This window comes from Megalobrama amblycephala, linkage group LG11 (genome assembly GCF_018812025.1).
Source record: "Megalobrama amblycephala isolate DHTTF-2021 linkage group LG11, ASM1881202v1, whole genome shotgun sequence".
Classification (NCBI taxonomy): Eukaryota; Metazoa; Chordata; class Actinopteri; order Cypriniformes; family Xenocyprididae; genus Megalobrama; species Megalobrama amblycephala.
Genome location: NC_063054.1, coordinates 541,203 through 561,771, shown reverse-complemented (window position 1 = coordinate 561,771; position 20,569 = coordinate 541,203). Strand labels below are relative to the sequence as shown.

Sequence of the window (20,569 nt, the reverse complement as noted above, 5' to 3'; positions counted from 1 at the left end):
AATGAGTTTATTCTAAACATTTTTATTTAGACTTTTTTCTCTAAATTTTATGCGTTTTTTCTTGAAACAACTTTATTCTCAAAATTTTATTACAACTTTTTTCTTGAAATTTTATGTGTTTTTTCTTGAATCGCGATTTTATTCTCAAAATTTTATGATTTTATTCTTGACGTATTTCGGCTTTTTTTCTAGAAATTTAACAAGTTTAATCTTGCATTATAATGACTTTAATCTCAGGAGTTTTTTTGTATTGCTTGGCCCTAATCCTCTTCTGTACAAAAGTAATATTTCTTATTTTGATTAATATTTTTATTTGAATAATAATAATAAATATGATTATTACTGTTATTAATATTTTATTGTCATATTGATATATAATCATACATTTTTTGGCCAAATTGTGCAGCCTACATGCCCTACATGTGAATCTGAAGCCGGCATAGCAGCGTTGTGTGATAATTAATTTAGCTCTTAGTTCTTCCATGAAAACACAATTGGTACAGGACAAACGGCTCTGGGGCAAATGTATGTGCCAACATTTACATCAGAGTACAGACTGAATAGTGAATAGTGTAAGTATGTGAACTTTAACTACAGGATTCACACAGCACTCTCTACCCACAATGCCTTTGTTAGGACGTACAGTGGAGGCTGGAGGTCGAGGTCGATCTACTTCTTTATGTGGCAGCGCTGGTTTGGGCGGAGCCTCCTCTTCCTCCTCCTCCTCCTCCTCTTCAGGGATCTCGGGCGGGGCTGGAGGCGGGGCCAGGTCAGGGCACTGACCAATCTCTGCGTTCTCAAAGGCCACGGGCTGAGAGAAGTCCACCGGGCTGTTTCATTGACACACACAACACACAGCCGCTCTTGAGGGAATGATGACACAACGTGACTCCAATCAGGTGAATAATGAACACAGTTATGAGCAAGGACAGACTCATTTAAATGAGTGCAGTAGAGGGCAATGGGGTTCGCTCTAGTGGAAAAGACGCACAGCCCACTGGCAGAGATTCATACTCCTCATTAGAGCAAGAAAAACTGTGATTATTAATGTCATACAGCGTTTAGCTTATGACTGCACCTCAAAACTGCACTGGAAGGAAAACAAGACCTTTAATCTACAGCCACGGGAGGCTGGGAAAAAATGGGTCAATGTTTACACCAGTCGCTGGTGTTCAGAGTCACTACAGCACAATCCAGTGACATATTGCAGTGAATTGTGCTCTGGAGGTTGCTACATTTATCTTGAGCTGTTAAAGGTGACCTCGAAAAGCATGGAAGGCTTGCTAACGTCTTTGCCATGCTATTATCTGTATAAAAGAAAGCGGTGATTTGCTGTTAGGAGAAATCTGGTGCTTAAGCTCTGGGTATACTTCGTTTTTTTATGTGTATGCTAGTGTATAAGCACAGCTTTGCAAAGTATACTTCATTCGACTCGTATGCATACACAGGCGTGCGACGCATGCACAGTTTTCAATCTGTCGTCTATGTAGGCCTCCACTGTCGCTGTAGCTTGCATGCGTTCCGGCCTGTTCTGTTTATGCAGTTTTTCTTTGACTACCTTGTAAATTGCTGCTCAAAACTAACCCAATCAAGTTTCAGGGGGGATCCCTTAGTAAAATTCATGTTCTGGGGGTAAAAATTTCATTTTTGGCAGGGTTCCCCTGGTAAAATTACTAATCCAGGGGCTAAATATCAATTTATTTGTGGTCGCTTCAACCCGCGAACAGGAAAAACAACCTGCGGCAACAGTGTTAAAGTAGCCCAATTCCACTGGAAAACCATGGACTTTGTGGATAAACTTTGTGGACTTTGCAAAAAAAATTAAATGTGCATGTGTCGCATGTGTGCATTTCATTTCTTTTGCAGTAATTAACTTATCCACAAGGTGGAAACCATTCTCTTGACGAAATTCACATCATGCGCACTGTACGCAGACCCTCGCGTACGCGTAAAAAGTGAACTATACTTTGGGCTTAAGAGTGAACAAAACTAGTTTTACCAACCGAAAGGAATACCAAACTAATGAATGAAACGATTCTGTCACTCTATATCTAACACCACTCTAAAAAATAAAGTACTGATTATAACCAAAAAGGGGTTTACAGACTGATGCCATTGAATCCTGAGTAAACAACAGGGCGGTTTATGACTAGGTTTCTTATGTGTAACATAAACAAGGACACTTTTGCATGAATTTGCATTAAGCCATTAACTCCAGCACAGAAGCTGTGTTTGCACGAGATGATGTGAGGTGCTGACGGATGGAGTTTGGACTTACACAGTGTTGATGAGAAGGTTCCAGATGCAGCCCTCAAACGGCACGTTGGGCCGCTGTACGCCTGTTTCTATCTCGACCGGGATCCCGCCGACGAAGAGCCGATGGATGCTTAGAGGGTGATCGCTGGGTAATGCCTGCTGCATGAGCGGCTCCTCATCCACCTGCACAGAGAAAGATCTGCACAAACACAAGCTCTATGAGCTTTGAAGAGGCCTGAGAAACACGAGCGCAGAGAAAGAGAGGGTGGGCTTACGCTCCCGGGAGTCTCAGGATGCGCAGCGAATGCTCTCTCCCATCATGCAGGATTCCCTTGTCGGGTTTTCTGACAGCTCTGCGTGGATTCCTGCTGCCTGTGAACACCAGCACCTCCAGAGCTCCTTTATTCAGCTGCACAGACAGGAAGGGCTGCAGAGAGACAGAAGGACAGACGGGATGAGGTTTAGAAACCGACCTCACGTTCTTGATCTCTGGGCTGTGTTCTCATGTGTTCATCTCCTACTGAGTGAGTGATTACAAGAAAGAGTTCTCATAAGAAAAATCAGTGGAAATCACTATCACAATTCACCTTTACTAGTTACTAGTGATGTCAATTTACATAAATTCCCATAATTACTTTACCGAAAGGGTTAGTTCACCCAAAAATGAAGTTTCTGTTATTAATTGCTCCCCCTCATGTCGTTCCAGACATGTAAGATCTTCGTTCATCTTCAGAACACAAATTAAGATATTTTTGATGAAATCGGTTCAGTATTGGCCGAAGCTAATCACGTGATCAGCATAACGCATGCGAAGCCGGCCAATAATGAGTCGCCGTTCTGACGATGAACCTGAAGCGCTGGACGTAAACAACGTATGAGAATGACACAGTAGATGTTGTTGAATAAAGTCATTATTTTTGTTTTGTTTTTGCGCACAAAAAGTATTCTCGTTTCTTCATAACATTAAGGTCGATCCAGTGCAGTCACATGACTGTTTTAACGATGTCTTTAGTACCTTTCTGGACCTTAAAAGTGTTGATTATAGACATTGAGTCTTGGATTTCATCAAAAATATCTTAATTTGTCTTTCCATTTGGCGATTAACACTATTTCATATACTCGCCAACGCTGATTTTTACTTGCATTTGGTACTTGGTGAGTGTTAATTTTAGGCCCTGAGTGTAACACTCTAAAACCACTCAAAAATACAGCTGCGAGCAGCAGTCATCGGGGTTCAAGCACTTTAAGGCCTTTAAGTACATGTGTAAAAAAGTATCATATTTATATTTCATTATAGCATGTAAGCACTTGGATCATAGATGGAAATATAATTTACAGCTAATACAGGCAATTTAGTAAGGAAAAACATGTTTTTTAAAGGTTTCTTTGACAGAGCGCCAACTTTTGCCTGATCTCCACCACTTTTTTGGGGTGTCCTCTGAGTGTATCCATACATATGTGTGCTAATTTTGGTGAAAATATCTAATTTCGTTTTGAAGTTATAGACACTTATATATATATATGAGAGCATAAAAAATGACCCGTGAAAGACTTTGATTGAATTTTTTTTGCCACTTCCTATCAAAATTTTGACATTTGGGCATAAACGTTCCCGTGAAAATAAGTCAACCACACCCTTATTTATATAAATTTTAGGCAAAACCATTAAAAACATACGTTTTGTAAAAGCTTTTTCACAGTTAGAGTGCCACCAATGGTCTGATCTCCATAAAAGTTGGCATGCTTCTTTAGAGTCATATGCTGCATGTGATCCCTTAATTCCGTGAAGTTCTGAGTTTTCTTTTATAGGATTTATAGGCTTTTGGGTATATTTAGCCATGCCCATTTTCTAAATGACCCTGTTATAGCGACCCAAAGGGTAAAGTTCAAGAGAGTCTAGAGAATTGTCCTGCACTGGTTTTGGTCCGATTGGGCGAAAAACCTAGGACTAGTTTGCAAAAGTAGGTTTTTCAGCTATTTGTAAATAATTAATGAACGATTTGATTGACAGCATTGGTTCTTGAAGCAAAGTTGTTCAGCATGAGGAATGTGATTACTGAGGTGTAAAACTCGTTAGTGCCAACTAGTGGCTGATTTCTTTCAAAATTCTTACAGACCTCTAGGACCATGAGTCGAACATGCCCACCGAGTTTGGTTCCGATTGGTCTCCGTTAACCGTCTAATAGGTGCTCAAATTTCATTGGCCGATGGCCGATTTTTTTAGATACGCCAGTGTCCTCATAGACTGTCATGCCTCCTTGGACCAAGACACTGCATGCACACTAATGGATGTGTAGTTACAGTTGTTTTCATGCTTTTTTCAAGTTATAGCGCCACCTAGTGTCCAATCAACTCGTTTTTTTATCATGACCAAAGATTGAGCCCATACACGTGTGTACCAAGTTTGGTGCAAATATCTAATTTCTTTCTCGAGTTATAGCCATTTTAGTAGAAGTGGCTCCGCCCACATCGTACGTTTTGGAGCCCCTTAGCGACCATGAACCAAAATTTCGACTTTTTTTGATAAATATTTATATTCAGACTCCAGAGAACATTTCTGCACTGGTTTGGTTCCGATCGGGTCAAAAACCTAGGAATAGTTCGCAAAAGCAGGTTATTCAAAAAACCCAAAATACCCAAAAATTTCGCTTTGAGTTACGAGCCATTTCGTACATTTGACCGCTGTAGCGCCCCCGTCAGGCCGATTGGGGTGAGCCTTGGTGACATTGTAGACGGTGTGAGTACTACCAGCCCTCAAAGTTTAAAGTCTCTACGACTAACAGTTTGGTCTGCCTGATCACTTTTAGGGGAGAATTTCCTTGGAAAATTGAACAATTACAATAGAGTTTCAGAGCTACACACGCTTGAACCCCTAATAACAGCTTTGCAAGCACCGCTCGCATTTTCTTCAGAAAATTTCACATTTCTTTATAAAATGTGAACATTTCGTTTTCATTGTATTCTGATGCAGAGGGTTAGAACTTTAAATGTTTGCCTCCTTTACAAAGGGAACATCCCGAACACAAAATATCTTTGAAGATAAAAGCGAGCGAGCCCTTCTGATAAAAATGGTACGCTCAGGCGTCTTCACACTGAGAATGCCTCACAGTAATATATTCAGGGGGAGCGAGCGGAGCCGGTAATCAGACAGACGGCTCTGAGAGCACACTCGCGCCCTCTCCACGCCGCACTGGAATTGAGGAGAGCGATGCGAGAGCAGGCTCCTCTCTCCGAGCCCACGGAGCCGTTCAGGCGGGCCGCACGCAGCGCAGGTGACCCCGGACACGCCGTAAATTGGAGGAATGAATGAGGAGCGGTGGAGAAAACCCTTGGCCTCTTCGAAGTCGCACTCGTGCAAAATGACACCCACTTAATTTACGAGCGATAATGATTTTCAAAAGGTGGCGGTCCGGCACCCTCTCCCAAGAGGGTTATCGCAAATTGGACGCGATCCATCAAAACAGCGGCTTGTAAATCTATTTTTACGAACGGGGAGGTGAGAGAGAGCGCCGACTGCTTACTACAGATACGCCGCATAATTGATGTGCTGCCCCTGAGCTGGAGAGAGAGGAGGATGATGAAGACGTTACAGACAAAGATGTGGAAAGTCATATTATAATTAAAATGATCGCCGCGCCCCTGGCCTTTAGTCCACCTGGTAACAGAAAAAGATCAACTTTTGTTTGCTGAAGGGCAGAGGCAATTACAAACCTGCCCGGATAATAAATCTCTTTTATGGGCTGTGAGACCCCCGTAACCCCGTGGATTCATTATGATCTCGTACTGAAGGCCGCGACTCCCTGGACTTCCACCATTACCCATAATCACCTTCCTCGGCGCTCAGACAGGCAGGAGGAATAGCGCACCGGACCGTCTCGCAGCCTCCTGTGTGTCTGCGCTCGCAATCGCCTGGAAAAAGTGGGATTTTGCAAAACTATGCAATGCAGTGAACTCTCATCTGAAAGAGGTTTAAAAGGCGATTCATATTTAGTAATGTTATCTTTTTGAATTGCTCTCTTTCACAATGAATTGAATTCAGTAATAACTTCAGATTTAATGAACTGTGCCCACTTGATAGGGTTTATTGCTGCAATTACCTAAAGAACAATTACCTAAAGAAATCATGCAAATCTGGTAAGACTGAAAACAACTTGTGCCGAACGCAAGTGCAGTGTTAGTTTGAGGCGTGTGAGGTGTGTGTGAGGTGTGTGAGGTGTGTGTGAGGTGTGTGTGCGCACCTCTCCGGTCTGTCTGCGTGAGCGGCGGGGGTTGTGGACGGGCGTCAGGCCCTGCGTGTGCTGCGTCAAGGACATCACTCCTCCTCTGCCAAACAGGATGATGCCGTTCTCACTTTTGGTGCTGAAGGAGAGCGTGATCTCGGAGCCCACGTCAAACGACATCGGCTTCAGCTCCATGTAGCCGGGCCTGGGGAAGCTCACGGTGTGGAGGTTCTGAGAGAGAAATTATTTTTATGAGACTTTTACAATTTTACAGCTCAGGTGAATCTGTAATCTACAGGTCATCACTTATTGACCCTCATGTCCTTCAAAACCTGCATGACTTTATTTCTTCTGCAGAAAAATGAGGTTCTAACAACATTAGACACCATCATTGTATCGAGAAAAACACTCTTTCAAAATAACTAAGTCATACAGGTTTGAGTAAATGATGTCAGAATGATCATTTCTGGGAAAACTATGCCTTTAAGTAATACTAGCCACAGATCTTTTTTTTACTCATGAATTGAAAACCGTCTTTCTAAAAACCCACAGAGTATTCCCGAGGGAAGCGACGGCTCAGAAATGCTAATCCTCTTCTGGTTTCAGGACTACACACTGAACAGCTCTGTCTCTATTATTGTCCCAGGTTAAAAGAGAGAAGCGTTTAATTTGAGCCACTGAGAAAAGAGAGAATAACAGACTGGAGGGAAGGCATCGTGTCTTCTGTTGTCTCACCTCAATGGAGCAGCCCTTGATCAATCCCGTGTAGTCTGGGCTGCTCAGCAGATTGTACGGCGTTCGGGAAACTTCTATGTCTTTCATACAGCCAGAGTAGCTCTTCACAACCACCTCTGACCTGAGGAGACACGCGAGACAAAAACTCATCCAGCGTTAAAACAATATGAAATGTAGGAGCAATTTGTTCAATAACATTCTGTGAATGAACATCTCCATACCTGTATCTTCCAGCCTTGGGTAAACCTCCAAAATACATCCTCTCATCCTCCCTGAGGTTGAGCCCTGTAGCGCCACCTGGAGACGTCATCTGCATCTGCTCGTCCTCATTAGTGTCGATGTTCACTATAGTGATGGTTGCTAAGTAAATGTAAAAGAGGAAATAGTCAGCTTCTTTTAAGTCATCCGCACACTGATTTCCCAGACAATGAAAACAGTGTATTTAATTTAGTGCATTTCATCTATTTAGTATTATTCATCTATATAATATTGTTGAATATTAAGTGTCCCCACTTATTCAGGAAGTAAAGCATACGCTTTAGACAATGACAACTTCATTAGTTCAACAAATCACATGTACAGTAATTGTGCACCAGTTTTAACCAAAACTATTAAAAAATATTTTCATGTAGTTCTTGGAAGCTTTGGAATACAGACCTAAGATATACTGAACAAAACATTTCTTATTTTATACAAAATATATATTTTACAAATTAATTTCGACTCTGAAATTGCTAGAAAACCAAAGCCATACATCTAAACATGTTGTGTTCCAAATTTGAAGTTAATATCACAAAAATTGAGCCTGCTAATACAAACCCGATTCCAAAAAAGTTGGGACACTGTACAAATTGTGAATAAAAAAAGAATGCAATAATTTACAAATCTCATAAACTTATATTTTATTCACAATAGAATATAGATAACATATCAAATGTTGAAAGTGAGACATTTTGAAATGTCATGCCAAATATTGGCTCATTTTGGATTTCAAGAGAGCTACACATTCCAAAAAAGTTGGGACAGGTAGCAATAAGAGGCCGGAAAAGTTAAATGTACATATAAGGAACAGCTGGAGGACCAATTTGCAACTTATTAGGTCAATTGGCAACATGATTGGGTATAAAAAGAGCCTCTCAGAGTGGCAGTGTCTCTCAGAAGTCAAGATGGGCAGAGGATCACCAATTCCCCCAATGCTGCGGCCAAATAGTGGAGCAATATCAGAAAAGAGTTTCTCAGAGAAAAATTGCAAAGAGTTTGAAGTTATCATCATCTACAGTGCATAATATCATCCAAAGATTCAGAGAATCTGGAACAATCTCTGTGCGTAAGGGTCAAGGCCGGAAAACCATACTGGATGCCCGTGATCTTCGGGCCCTTAGACGGCACTGCATCACATACAGGAATGCTACTGTAATGGAAATCACAACATGGGCTCAGGAATACTTCCAGAAAACATTGTCGAGAACACAATCCACCGTGCCATTCGCCGTTGCCGGCTAAATCTCTATAGGTCAAAAAAGAAGCCATATCTAAACATGATCCAGAAGCGCAGGCGTTTTCTCTGGGCCAAGGCTCATTTAAAATGGACTGTGGCAAAGTGGAAAACTGTTCTGTGGTCAGACGAATCAAAATTTGAAGTTCATTTTGGAAAACTGGGACACCATGTCATCCGGATTAAAGAGGACAAGGACAACCCAAGTTGTTATCAGCGCTCAGTTCAGAAGCCTGCATCTCTGATGGTATGGGGTTGCATGAGTGCGTGTGGCATGGGCAGCTTACACATCTGGAAAGGCACCATCAATGCTGAAAGGTATATCCAAGTTCTAGAACAACATATGCTCCCATCCAGACGTCGTCTCTTTCAGGGAAGACCTTGCATTTTCCAACATGACAATGCCAGACCACATACTGCGTCAATTACAACATCATGGCTGTGTAGAAGAAGGATCCGGGTACTGAAATGGCCAGCCTGCAGTCCAGATCTTTCACCCATAGAAAACATTTGAGCATCATAAAGAGGAAGATGTGACAAAGAAGGCCTAAGACAGTTGAGCAACTAGAAGCCTGTATTAGACAAGAATGGGACAACATTCCTATTCCTAAACTTGAGCAACTTGTCTCCTCAGTCCCCAGACGTTTGCAGACTGTTATAAAAAGAAGAGGGGATACCACACAGTGGTAAACATGGCCTTGTCCCAACTTTTTTGAGATGTGTTGATGCCATGAAATTTAAAGTCAACTTATTTTTCCCTTAAAATGATACATTTTCTCAGTTTAAACATTTGATATGTCATCTATATTGTAATCTGAATAAAATATTGAAATTTGAAACTTCCACATCATTGCATTCTGTTTTTATTCACAATTTGTACAGTGTCCCAACTTTTTTGGAATCGGGTTTGTAGGTTTTAAAGAAATGTTTCCATGGTAACACAATATCAAATTTCAAAACGTTTTTCACAGGATGAATTTAGAGTGTTTAAGCTTCCGAATGATGCCTGATCTATGATTACTACTAAAATATGCAATAGGGGAAAAAAGGCAATAAAAGCATGTCAAGTGTCTCGCTACTGAGACACTGACAGATAACAGGCTATAGCTAAATAAAAAAATATTTTAAAATACTAATAAAAATGACAAAAGCACAATTTTTTTAACTAAAACTACAATTAAAACGGAAAAGAAAAAAAACACTAATTCAATGTACTATAACAGTATATAAATGCCTAGTTCTGTCACAAAACTCTAGATGGCACAGGGTCCTTAATGCAAACTGATGATATTTTCAGTGTTAACTACTCGGCACAAGCTGATTGGTTCACGTCACATCTGCAGCCAATGAGCTTACTGCTCACAACTTTTAAATGACTGTTTAGCATTCACTATAGCAGTTCCTCAGAAACCCTCCACCTTCCCCAGCTCCACCTGTATAGATCTGCTCTGGGTAATTTATAAATATGAAAGAAACACAGGTTTGGAATGACATGAGGGTGAGCAAGCAATGCATGTTCATTTTCAAACCCTTTACAGACACGTCTAGATCCGCTCGCACACATCTGACGGAGAGCTCTTCTGTTGGGATCACGTTACCTTCTTTCTTCATGCGGGACATGGTGAAGGACTTCCATTTTCCATCATTATAGCGTTTGTTACTGATGGTGGAGCCGGTGCCTGAGCCCAGATCATAACTCACTTTCAGCTTCCCGTCACTCAGTTCTGCACTCATGAAGTCTTTCTGCTCAGAGAGAGAGAGAGAGAGAGTGAGATTGTACACAGATGTGGAACGCATGTCAAGTGTTGTAAAATGGCTCATTTTATTGGTCATGTACAACCACATTTACATACGGGAGTGAATCCCCTAAATTATTGTTGTGTGTGTATGGAACAGGACCTGAAATTGCGATGACTGACACCGATAACAGATCGAGGCAGCGTGTTTTGTTTATATTTGTAAGGCTGATTTGCAGAGCGCACTCTCGCAGTGTAACCACTTATTATAAGTGTTTTGGGGCTTGTTGTTTGGGTTTAGCTCATAAAGCGATCAAGTTTTGGAGTTATTAAAGTTATATTAGGTTTTGGATTTATTTCCTTGCATTGCACATACAGAAGTGAGACACATCTCTGATTTTTGTTTAATACATCATTAACCGCTAGTTGTTCTGTTCTGTAAACGCTGAATTTTTGCACTTTCACAAACGCATTTCTTGGGAGTTAATTCGGCTGTTGAATTCAGACTGGCTGCTGGCCTTATGAATGCATGTTGTGTAAGAGCGTGTGTGCGTCTGTTACCATGTCTTTGGTGGCAAAGTACATCATGACTGCGTCTGTGGAGAACGTGCGGAACTTGAACATCACTGTGGAGATGTTGGGGTTCCATCTGGTGGGGCGACTGACGGCTGCGTAACCGTCTCCGTCAAACTGAACCGTGCCTTCAGTGTCTGCCGGCTGAGGACTACACACACACACACATCATTACATTGAGCTCCTCACACTGAGACCACAGGTGTGTGTGTGTGTGTGTCAAGTCAAGTCAAGTCACCTTTATTTATATAGCGCTTTTTACAATGCAGATTGTGTCAAAGCAGCTTTACATTGATAACTGGTAAATTATTTGGCTGCACAGCAGCAGCTCTTAAATAATAGTGTCAATGCAGGCAGATCAAAGCACTGTTGAATAAATGTCAAGAATACTATTGAATATCAAATGTCAAGTGTCCCCAACTAAGCAAGCCAAAGGCGACAGCGGCAAGGAACCCAAACTCCATCAGGTGTGTGTGTGTGTGTGTGTGCGCTCTCACCTGACTACACAACCAGCACAATCCCCATCTCTCTCTTTGTAGTTCCACAGACCGATGGGTTTTCCATCCAGAGACGTCTCTCCCATACAGCCTGAGAACGTGATGGTTTTCACAGCATCTGCCTTCTACACACACCAAACACACACACACAAGGCAAAATCAGTGTGTATTTCACATGATTAAACAATAGCTCAGAGTTGGAGAGTTTCTAGCTGTTCATCAGTACTGGTGTCCACATATTTTGATCCCCTTTTCTGATTCTGTTATGAATATAAATGGTCTTTACCGGCAGTACAGAGTCAATAAATATCAGCTTCATCACTGATAAACAATAGAAAACATTTCCTACAAGCTAGTGAATATCCACCTCATCTGGTGCTTTTGTTTTCTGTCTTATAAAGGATACTGTGACTATTTTAGTGTGAGAAACTGCTGCAAATGATTCAGTGCATGAGTGAACTGTCTGAATGAATCAAACTGAATCATGAACAACTTTTTGCAAACCTGTTTGATGATTAGATTAAATGAGTGATTTATTTGTGAATCTGACATTCTTAACAGCTGATACAAATCACACCATGTGATTATTCTCAGTGAAAATGATTCTCAGGTCATTATATGGTGATCTCTATGAGGTTTTATCACTAATATTTTACTGGGATTATTGCACGTGCCCCAATAAAAACTTTATACCTGGTCCAGACATAATATTCAAAAATTCAAGATTCATTCTTTCAAAACAAGCCTCATTGGGGCATTTTTGGAACTTCAAAGGTTCTTCACCGCTGGCAAAATGGGCTTTCAATAAAATTTGGCTGCCTATCCAGTAGAAAGGCAGGGAAAAAATTAAATCGGCGCTACCTGACTGGAGAAAACAAGAAAATTGGAGAAAAAAGGCTCTTGCTAAATATGTAGAAAAACTTCAACACCCATAATGCACTGGGCATGCTGCCGTCGAAGGCCACGCCCACCAGTCTGCTATGGATATAGAGTCAAATACTGCCTTGCTTTAGTAGGAAATACTTCTTAGCAAACTTTTAGTCATAGTGGTGTCGACTAGTTTTTTTCTGAGCGTTTAGCGGGAATGAGTTAGCTTCAGTTTCCAGTGAAGGATCCAGTGCGATGTAGACAGTGGATAAAGACTGCAAAGAATCATAAATATGGAGAGACGGAAGATCTGAAAAACCTCAGTGTTTGTAGTCAACATTTCAAACAGGATGAGCACGAACAGTGTTTTAGGCCAAACAGAGGGGAAGACTGAAAAAGGTTATGTATTTTTCCTGATCAAAACGCTAATGAAGAAGATGCAGTGCAGAGGATTTGTGAAGCGATGTCTCTCACCTTCACCGAGCCCAGCATGCCACCGACGAACAGGTAAGCGTTCTGGTCCACGTCCAGCACAGTGTAGCTCTCGGGTGATCTGGCACTTCTGTGGGTTGGTAAGATGCCAGTTTTGGGTCCCTCCAGCGCGTGGACGGAGATACTGCCGTTCAGACCGATACTGGACAACACCGACATGAGAACAAGACCAACACTTACAGCACTGATCATAAACTATACTAATACATAATAGCTGCTCTCCCTTTCACTCATGATTAATGAAGGAGTGCAGCTATTTGATCAATGATCACCCCAAAATAACTATTTACCTTTACTACTGACATTAGATGGACTTTAGTTTTGTAAAGAAACTCTAACGTCTACAGAACGACTGTGCTTTAGATCAAACATAGTAGTGAAGTTTAAGCTTAAAATAAGTAAAAGAATATGCCAATAGAGTAAGAAAAATAAACTTAAAGGTATAGTAACAAAGATATTTTGAAGAATGTTGATGGACAAACAGTTGATGGACCCCATTATATGTGACCCTGGAGCACAAAATCAGTCATAAGTCACATGGGTATATTTGTAGCAATGTCCAACAATACATTGTATGGGTCAAAATTATCGATTTTTCTTTTATGCCAAAAATCATTAGGATATTAAGTAAAGATCATGTTCCATGAAGATATTTTGCAAATTTCCTACCGTAAATATATCAAAAATGTATTTTTGTGAGTGGATATGCATTGCTAAAGACTTCATTTGGACAACTTTAAAAGCGATTTTCTCAATATTTAGATTTTTTTGCACCCTCAGATTTTCAAATAGTTGTATCTCTGCCAAATATTGTCCTAACCTAACAAACCACACATCAATGGAAAGCGTATCTATTCAGCTTTCAGATGATGAATAAATCTCAATTTCAAAAAATTGACCCTTATGACTGGTTTTGTGGTCCATGGTCCCATTTTTTCCCCAATACTATGGAAGTCAATGGGGATTGTCCATCAACATTCTTCAAAATATCTTCTTTTGTGTTCAGCAGAAGAAAGAAACAAGGTTTGAAACAACTTGAGGGTGGGTAAATGATGACAGGATTTTCTATTTTGGACGAACTATCCCTTTAAGATGATTTATTTCAACAATACACAGAGTACGTGAACCCTGAATTACCGTGAGGCTTCGATTCGATGCCAGTTTCCATCGTTGATGACGAGATCAGGATATTCTACACGGCCGACCCCTGACCCAACATCCCACAGGAAGTTCACCTTACCCTTCCTCATCTCAATCGCCAAGAAATCCACCTACGCACGACCAAACATGACATTATGTGTTCGTGTGTGTGTGTGTATATGGATGTAATAAGCTATAATTATTTCCTTTTCCCACTCAGAGTCAGGTTTACACTCACATATTTGGCCGATCCGAGGTAGAAGAGCAGGTTATCAGCAGTGACGGTCTTCACATGGAGGATAACGGTGTTATAGCGGCCCTTCTTGATCTCTGGCCGATAAGTGCGGATACAGTCTCCGCCGGACGACACGGACACCTTAATCTAGGGTTCAAAGGTCATGAGAGGTCAAGACAGAGAGCGCAGAGCACATGAATGATCTCATTTCTTTTCTTGCAGCAAATTATGCAGCAGATTCAAAGCAAGTCACTGCAAGTGAATAGGGTGAACTAATAGGTGATTAATCACAGTACACAACTGTTTTGTAGGTTTTCAGAAATGTAATGTTTTAAATATGCACTTAAATATGCAATAATTTGCAAACATTTCCAGAACATAAATCTGAAGATTGAATAAATATGTGCATTCATAGCAGAGTGTTTGAAATGCACTGTCTTCAGGAGTTTTACGGGCAGCACTCACAGAGTTGGCCTGTTTGCGAGCCTGGTTGATGAGTTCTTTGATCTGCGAGATGTTTTTCTTCAGGTTGTCCTGGAGTTCCTGAATGGGCTTTAGTTTCTCCAGCAACTTGTCAGCCTCATTCTCCAGATCCTTCACTTTAGCACCTGCCGCATGAACTACAGACACAGAGGAACGGCCGTCACGAACGCTAATACGTGAAAACGTGACGGAACAAAATAAATATGGCATTAGAAACATGCATGATAGCATAGCCATGAGTAAAGGAGGATGAAAGGCTCTAAAACAAGAGCACAAGAGACCATGAAAGAATTCAGACACAAACGAGAAAATGGGAGATGGAGGAAAGAGAGTGACGTTATATATCTCTCATTTGCAGCATAGGAAGCGAAAGACATGGAGCTGTTATTTCAAAAGAGAAGATGAGAGCAAAAAACGACAGAGTTTTCATCTGTAATTAGCTAAAGCGCTCATTAGGATAACAAGCTTAGTGAAGCTTTCAAAGGCGGCGTTTAATCCTGTTGGGCTGAAACAAAGACGGGAGAAATGGAGCGATTGGGAAAACACTCTCTCTGTACATGCAGCTCTGGATGAAAGCACCATGCTGAAGCCTCGGGGAGCAGAGAGAGCTCTTCAAACCATTCGCACAGATGAAAGAAGAAAATTCTGTATACATACTTATTGCTGTTGACGTTCAAAATCAAATGGGGGGAAAAATATGAAATAAGCATTTAAGTGATCTTGTAACACAAACATTTCAATTAAGAAATCAAATCTTTGTGATCCATGCAGCTGTTGTCTCTATCGAGCAAGACTATGGCTGGAGTTGGATGGATGTCGTACTGTTTTTCTCGGGGTCTTTGATGAGGTTGTTGGCTTTCTTGACGTCGTCCTCCAGTTTGCTGTAGTTCCTCTTCAAGCCCATCAGGTTCAGGTTCATGTCCTTCAGACGGTTGAGGACGTCTATGGCCGTGTCGTTGGCCTCTGCCGCCTTCGCCTTGGTGGCCTGGATCTTCGCTGCCAGATCTACAATCATCCACAGAACAAGAACGTGAAAAAAAATCATTTTCACAAAGGAAAATAAAAACTTTCACAAGAGGGGAAATCTCACACAGAATACGCACAGGTCATATCACTCTATAATCTAGGAAAAACCATGATCATTATTTGCTAAATTTAAACGGGAGCATTATGTTTTGTTTTTTTCAGGCATTCAGTTTTTATTACATTTCTATTCTTCTCAATGATTCTCAGTAAATATTTGATAGAGTGATACTATGATACAGTAAAAATACTGCAATAGATTGATCTTTATCTAAATTAGATGCTGCATCGGATGATGACGCTATGGGGACACATCTGCAGTTCCCGGTGTCTGAAGCATGTGTGAAATTACACCAGTCCTGTTGGCTGATGGCCGTCCTATGGCATCACATGGAGCAGCCGTATAAAGAGATATAAAAGGGTGCCTGCATTACACGTCATCAACTTTAGACTGTCTGAAGAAGGACGCACAGGCATGCCCGAAGCATGGCAACGCGACGCAGCATCTCATTCCCTTCTCAGGGAACCGGGTTACATATGTAACACAAAGATGTTGCCTTTCGAGGGAACTAGACGCTGCATCAGAAGCTGATGCAATGAGAATGTTAATACCCACTAGGGCATGCTGACCAATGCCTGCCACTAATCTGTGAAAGTCATCAAGCTTGAACTCGATGGGCCTTGACCCAGAGTTAGACATAAGCATCAACACTACATTAGGACACATCCTGTGACACTGCAGCCTTGTATCTAAAACTAGATTTCATTTCTCTAATGAAGAATATTAGCAAAATCAAAACAAAAGCACGCACATCACCTGCAAAAATATGCTCAAAAACGGGTGCTCGACCAAAAAAATATTGAAAAACAGGGAAAAAGTCGGCACACCAAAGCTCCAAAAAAATAGGCAAAACTTATTTAATGTGAGACTCACACCGGTGGGAGTCTTGCCTATGTTTTGGAGCTTTGGTGTGCCAACTTTTTTCCTAAATTTCATAAATTTCTGAATTAGCTTTTAATTTTTTCAGGTTCAGTTTTCATTTTAATTTTAGTTGAAGTTTTAGTAATTTTGTTATGTGCTTTTGGCAGTTTTATTAGTTTTTGTTCTATTTAGCTTAAATTTATTTTTATTTCAGTTTTAGTATTTCGGTGTAATTTTTGCCCCCATATCTTGAATTTGGGAGGCATTTTTTTGTAATTTTTTGGTGTAATTTTGCATTTATTGCCCCATATCTTGAATTTGGGGGGCATTTTTGTACATTTTTGTGTCTTTTTTGCATTTTTTGCCCCCATATCTTGAATTTGGGGGGTATTTTTGTGTCTTTTTTGCCATCATATCCTGAATTTGGGGGGTATTTTTGTACATTTTTGGTGTCTTTTTTGCATTTATTGCCCCCTTATCTTGAATTTGGGGGGCTTTTTTTTTGTACACTTTTGGTGTAATTTTTGCCCCCATATCTTGAATTTGGGGGGAATTTTGTACATTTTTGGTGTCTTTTTTGCATTTATTGCCCCCATATCTTGAATTTGGGGGGCATTTTTGTACATGTTTGTGTCTTTTTTGCATTTTTTGCCCCCATATCTTGAATTTGGGGGGCATTTTTGTACATTTTTGTGTCTTTTTTTGCATTTTCTGCCCCCATATCTTGAATTTGGGGGGTATTTTTGTACATTTTTGGTGTCTTTTTTGCATTTATTGCCCCCATATCTTGAATTTGGGGGGCATTTTTGTACATGTTTGTGTCTTTTTTGCATTTTTTGCCCCCATATCTTGAATTTGGGGGGTATTTTTGTACATTTTTGGTGTCTTTTTTGCATTTATTGCCCCCTTATCTTGAATTTGGTGGGCTTTTTTTTTTGTACACTTTTGGTGTAATTTTTGCCCCCATATCTTGAATTTGGGGGGCATTTTTGTACATGTTTGTGTCTTTTTTGCATTTTTTGCCCCCATATCTTGAATTTGGGGGGCATTTTTGTACATTTTTGTGTCTTTTTTTGCATTTTCTGCCCCCATATCTTGAATTTGGGGGGTATTTTTGTACATTTTTGGTGTCTTTTTTGCATTTATTGCCCCCATATCTTGAATTTGGGGGGCATTTTTGTACATGTTTGTGTCTTTTTTGCATTTTTTGCCCCCATATCTTGATTTTGGGGGCATTTTTGTACATTTTTGTGTCTTTTTTTGCATTTTCTGCCCCCATATCTTGAATTTGGGGGGTATTTTTGTACATTTTTGGTGTCTTTTTTGCATTTATTGCCCCCATATCTTGAATTTGGGGGGCATTTTTGTACATTTTTGTGTCTTTTTTGCCATCATATCTTGAATTTGGGGGGCTTTTTTTTTTTTTTTTTTTTTTTTTTAATTTTGGTGTTAACATTTTTGCAGTTTTTGTATTTTAGTACTTTCACTTAAAGTTTTACTTGCTGAGAATGATTTCACTTTTCATATTTTGACTTTTTTTTTGATATTTCACTATGATACTGCACTGTCAGCTCACAAACGCACAGACTGAAAGCTAAAAAGTCACGTCCAAATCCAACGTCCCATACAATACTGTGTGTGAGATTCGGCCGTTGGTGGCAAAAACAAAAATCAGGCTTGGAATTGTTTGAGATCATTGGAAGTGACATTATGGTGCTTTAGATGCCTGTCTAGATGCAGTTTCCTCAGGAGGAACCATACGAGTGCTGTGGTGTTGGGCAGTGAGACACACACACACACTAACACACACACACTGCTCTCAGTGATAACCTTGTCCTGACAGCATCAAATGTATGACATACACACAAACACACACCTCTCTGTAACCATAGGAACAGAAAACATCAAACCCTATGAAGGTTTAGGATGCCAGATTCAGTGTTTTCAGCAGTCAAGCTGGTGAGGATGACCCTGACACACACACACACACACACCCACCATCAGGGATGGCGTTGAGTTTCTCCATTGTGTCGTTCATGCCTTTCTGTAAGTCTTTGTTCTTTTTGTTGGCTCCTTTCAGTCTGGACTGAAGAGCACCCAGATTGTCTGCATTTTCTGAAAAAAGAACAAAAATGACATGGCAAAAATGCTGCTCTTCCTTTGGCGTCTTGGGAACATTCATGAGAATCTGCAGGACAGTATTACTCTGCTAGTAATTTTCACCTTTCACGTCGTTCTGCAGTTCTTTGGCCTCGTTCCACAGGCGGTGGCTCTTCTGAGCCGAGCCCTTGGCTTGATCTTTCAGAGATCCTTTGGGTCCTGAGGCCTACAGACAGAACATGACACACACACACAAGAGCGAATGTCTCAGACGATACAGATCTCTCTACTGAGAAGCAGATGGTACTATAGTGAAGGACAGTTTTGTGTTTTAAAATAAATATTCTATTTGCAACATGAAACATAACACAAAACCCGTCCATTTAGCTGAATGTGATACGATTACTGTGCACTTGTCATGTAGTTCCATGCAGAGAAATGGAAAGCTCATTTTTAATATTGCTGCATACTGTCAGGTTTGACACTCTTGTGTGAAGCACCATTATTCGGTGTTGACCTTTTGACCTCCTGTTTCTGTGAGGGAGGGTGAACGACAGCAGAGAGAGGGATGATAATGGAAGAACAGGAGGAACGCTTTGATCTCTGAAGCAGCACGAATAGAAATGAATTAAACAGATTTAACGCCGTCAGCCTGAGGTGAGAAGAGCGTTTCTAGACATCACAGACTCCTGACAACCAAACGTGTCCTTGATGGATGAGGATTGGTGTAAAAACTAGTGTCGGTGCGCAAATTGTTTATAGTAGTTTGACAAGATTGTTTCTGTGTTGCATGTTTTTTTAACTCTAGCATCACCAGACACTCCCCCTGTTTGCTATTGGTTGGGATATGAACTGCTGCAAAATGGAAAAGAGCTGCAAAAAGAGTCTCCAAATTATTGACTTTTGTTCCAACACATAAAGACGAGTTGAAAAGACATGCGTGTAAGTAGAAAACAACAGAATATAAATTGGCTGCTGCCCATCAGTCACTGGTGTAGTCTGTGTGTTTCCTCACCAGCTGTAGAGCCTCAACGCTGGTTTTCTTCGCCTCTTTGGCCACCTTATCGGCCTCATCGATGTAGTTCTTGATGTTGGTGTATGCGTTGAAAGCAGCGGTGGCGTTGAAGGACAGGTTCTTTGCCTCAGCTAGAATACTACAGAAACCACAAACGCAGGTTCAGATTGGTGAATTGGTGACAAAAACAACAACAAACAAACAAACAAAACAACAACATATTGCTCTTGCATGTTTCATGACACTTTCAAAGTGAAATATCAAAATGGCAAAGTAAATTTTTTGCCCCCATATCTTGAATTTGGGGGTATTTTTTAAATTAATTTTTGTGTCACTTTTTGCCCCCATATCTTGAATTTTGGGGGCATTTTTAAAATGTTTTGGTGTAATTTTGCATTTTTGAATTTGGGGGTCTTTTTTGTTAATTTCAGTGTAATTTTTGCCCCCATGTCTTGAATAAGGGAGGCATTTTTGTTAATTTTTTGGTTTTATTTTTTGTGTTTTTTTGCCCCCATATCTTGAATTTGGGGGTATGTTTTGTTAAATTTAGTGTCATTTTTGTCCCCTTATCCTAAATTTGGGGGTAATTTTTATTAATTTTTGTCATTTTTTGCCCCCATATCTTGAATTTGGGGGGCATTTTTGTTCTTTGTTTTGTCTTTTTTTTTTTTTTGCTTATTTTTGCCCCCATATCTTAAATTTGGGGGTATTTTTTTGTGTTAATTTTGGTGTCATTTTTGCCCCCTTATTCTGAATTTGGGGGTATTTTTGTTATTTTTT

The 20,569-nt window shown here is 40.5% G+C and overlaps 1 protein-coding gene across 9 annotated transcripts in view; it reads right to left on the bottom strand.

Moving 5' to 3' along the window:
• The window catches only part of lama2 (laminin, alpha 2), a 171,309-nt gene that overhangs the window by 7,186 nt on the left and 143,554 nt on the right, over nucleotides 1–20,569 (bottom strand). For 3 of the 9 annotated variants that reach the window (XM_048208189.1, XM_048208193.1, XM_048208194.1), the window contains 18 exons: nucleotides 19,790–19,928; nucleotides 18,898–19,000; nucleotides 18,673–18,789; nucleotides 15,552–15,734; nucleotides 15,387–15,392; nucleotides 14,712–14,866; nucleotides 14,250–14,393; nucleotides 14,009–14,142; nucleotides 12,854–13,013; nucleotides 11,513–11,637; nucleotides 11,004–11,166; nucleotides 10,305–10,449; nucleotides 7,433–7,571; nucleotides 7,212–7,332; nucleotides 6,495–6,707; nucleotides 2,532–2,683; nucleotides 2,279–2,455; nucleotides 623–830 (listed from right to left, as the gene is read on the bottom strand). In XM_048208189.1, coding sequence (XP_048064146.1) covers nucleotides 623–830; nucleotides 2,279–2,455; nucleotides 2,532–2,683; nucleotides 6,495–6,707; nucleotides 7,212–7,332; nucleotides 7,433–7,571; nucleotides 10,305–10,449; nucleotides 11,004–11,166; nucleotides 11,513–11,637; nucleotides 12,854–13,013; nucleotides 14,009–14,142; nucleotides 14,250–14,393; nucleotides 14,712–14,866; nucleotides 15,387–15,392; nucleotides 15,552–15,734; nucleotides 18,673–18,789; nucleotides 18,898–19,000; nucleotides 19,790–19,928 — 2,584 coding nt within the window. The remainder of the gene's footprint in view (nucleotides 1–622; nucleotides 831–2,278; nucleotides 2,456–2,531; nucleotides 2,684–6,494; nucleotides 6,708–7,211; nucleotides 7,333–7,432; nucleotides 7,572–10,304; nucleotides 10,450–11,003; nucleotides 11,167–11,512; nucleotides 11,638–12,853; nucleotides 13,014–14,008; nucleotides 14,143–14,249; nucleotides 14,394–14,711; nucleotides 14,867–15,386; nucleotides 15,393–15,551; nucleotides 15,735–18,672; nucleotides 18,790–18,897; nucleotides 19,001–19,789; nucleotides 19,929–20,569) is intronic. The other 6 variants (XM_048208191.1, XM_048208192.1, XM_048208197.1 and 3 more) reach the window with 3 other exon arrangements.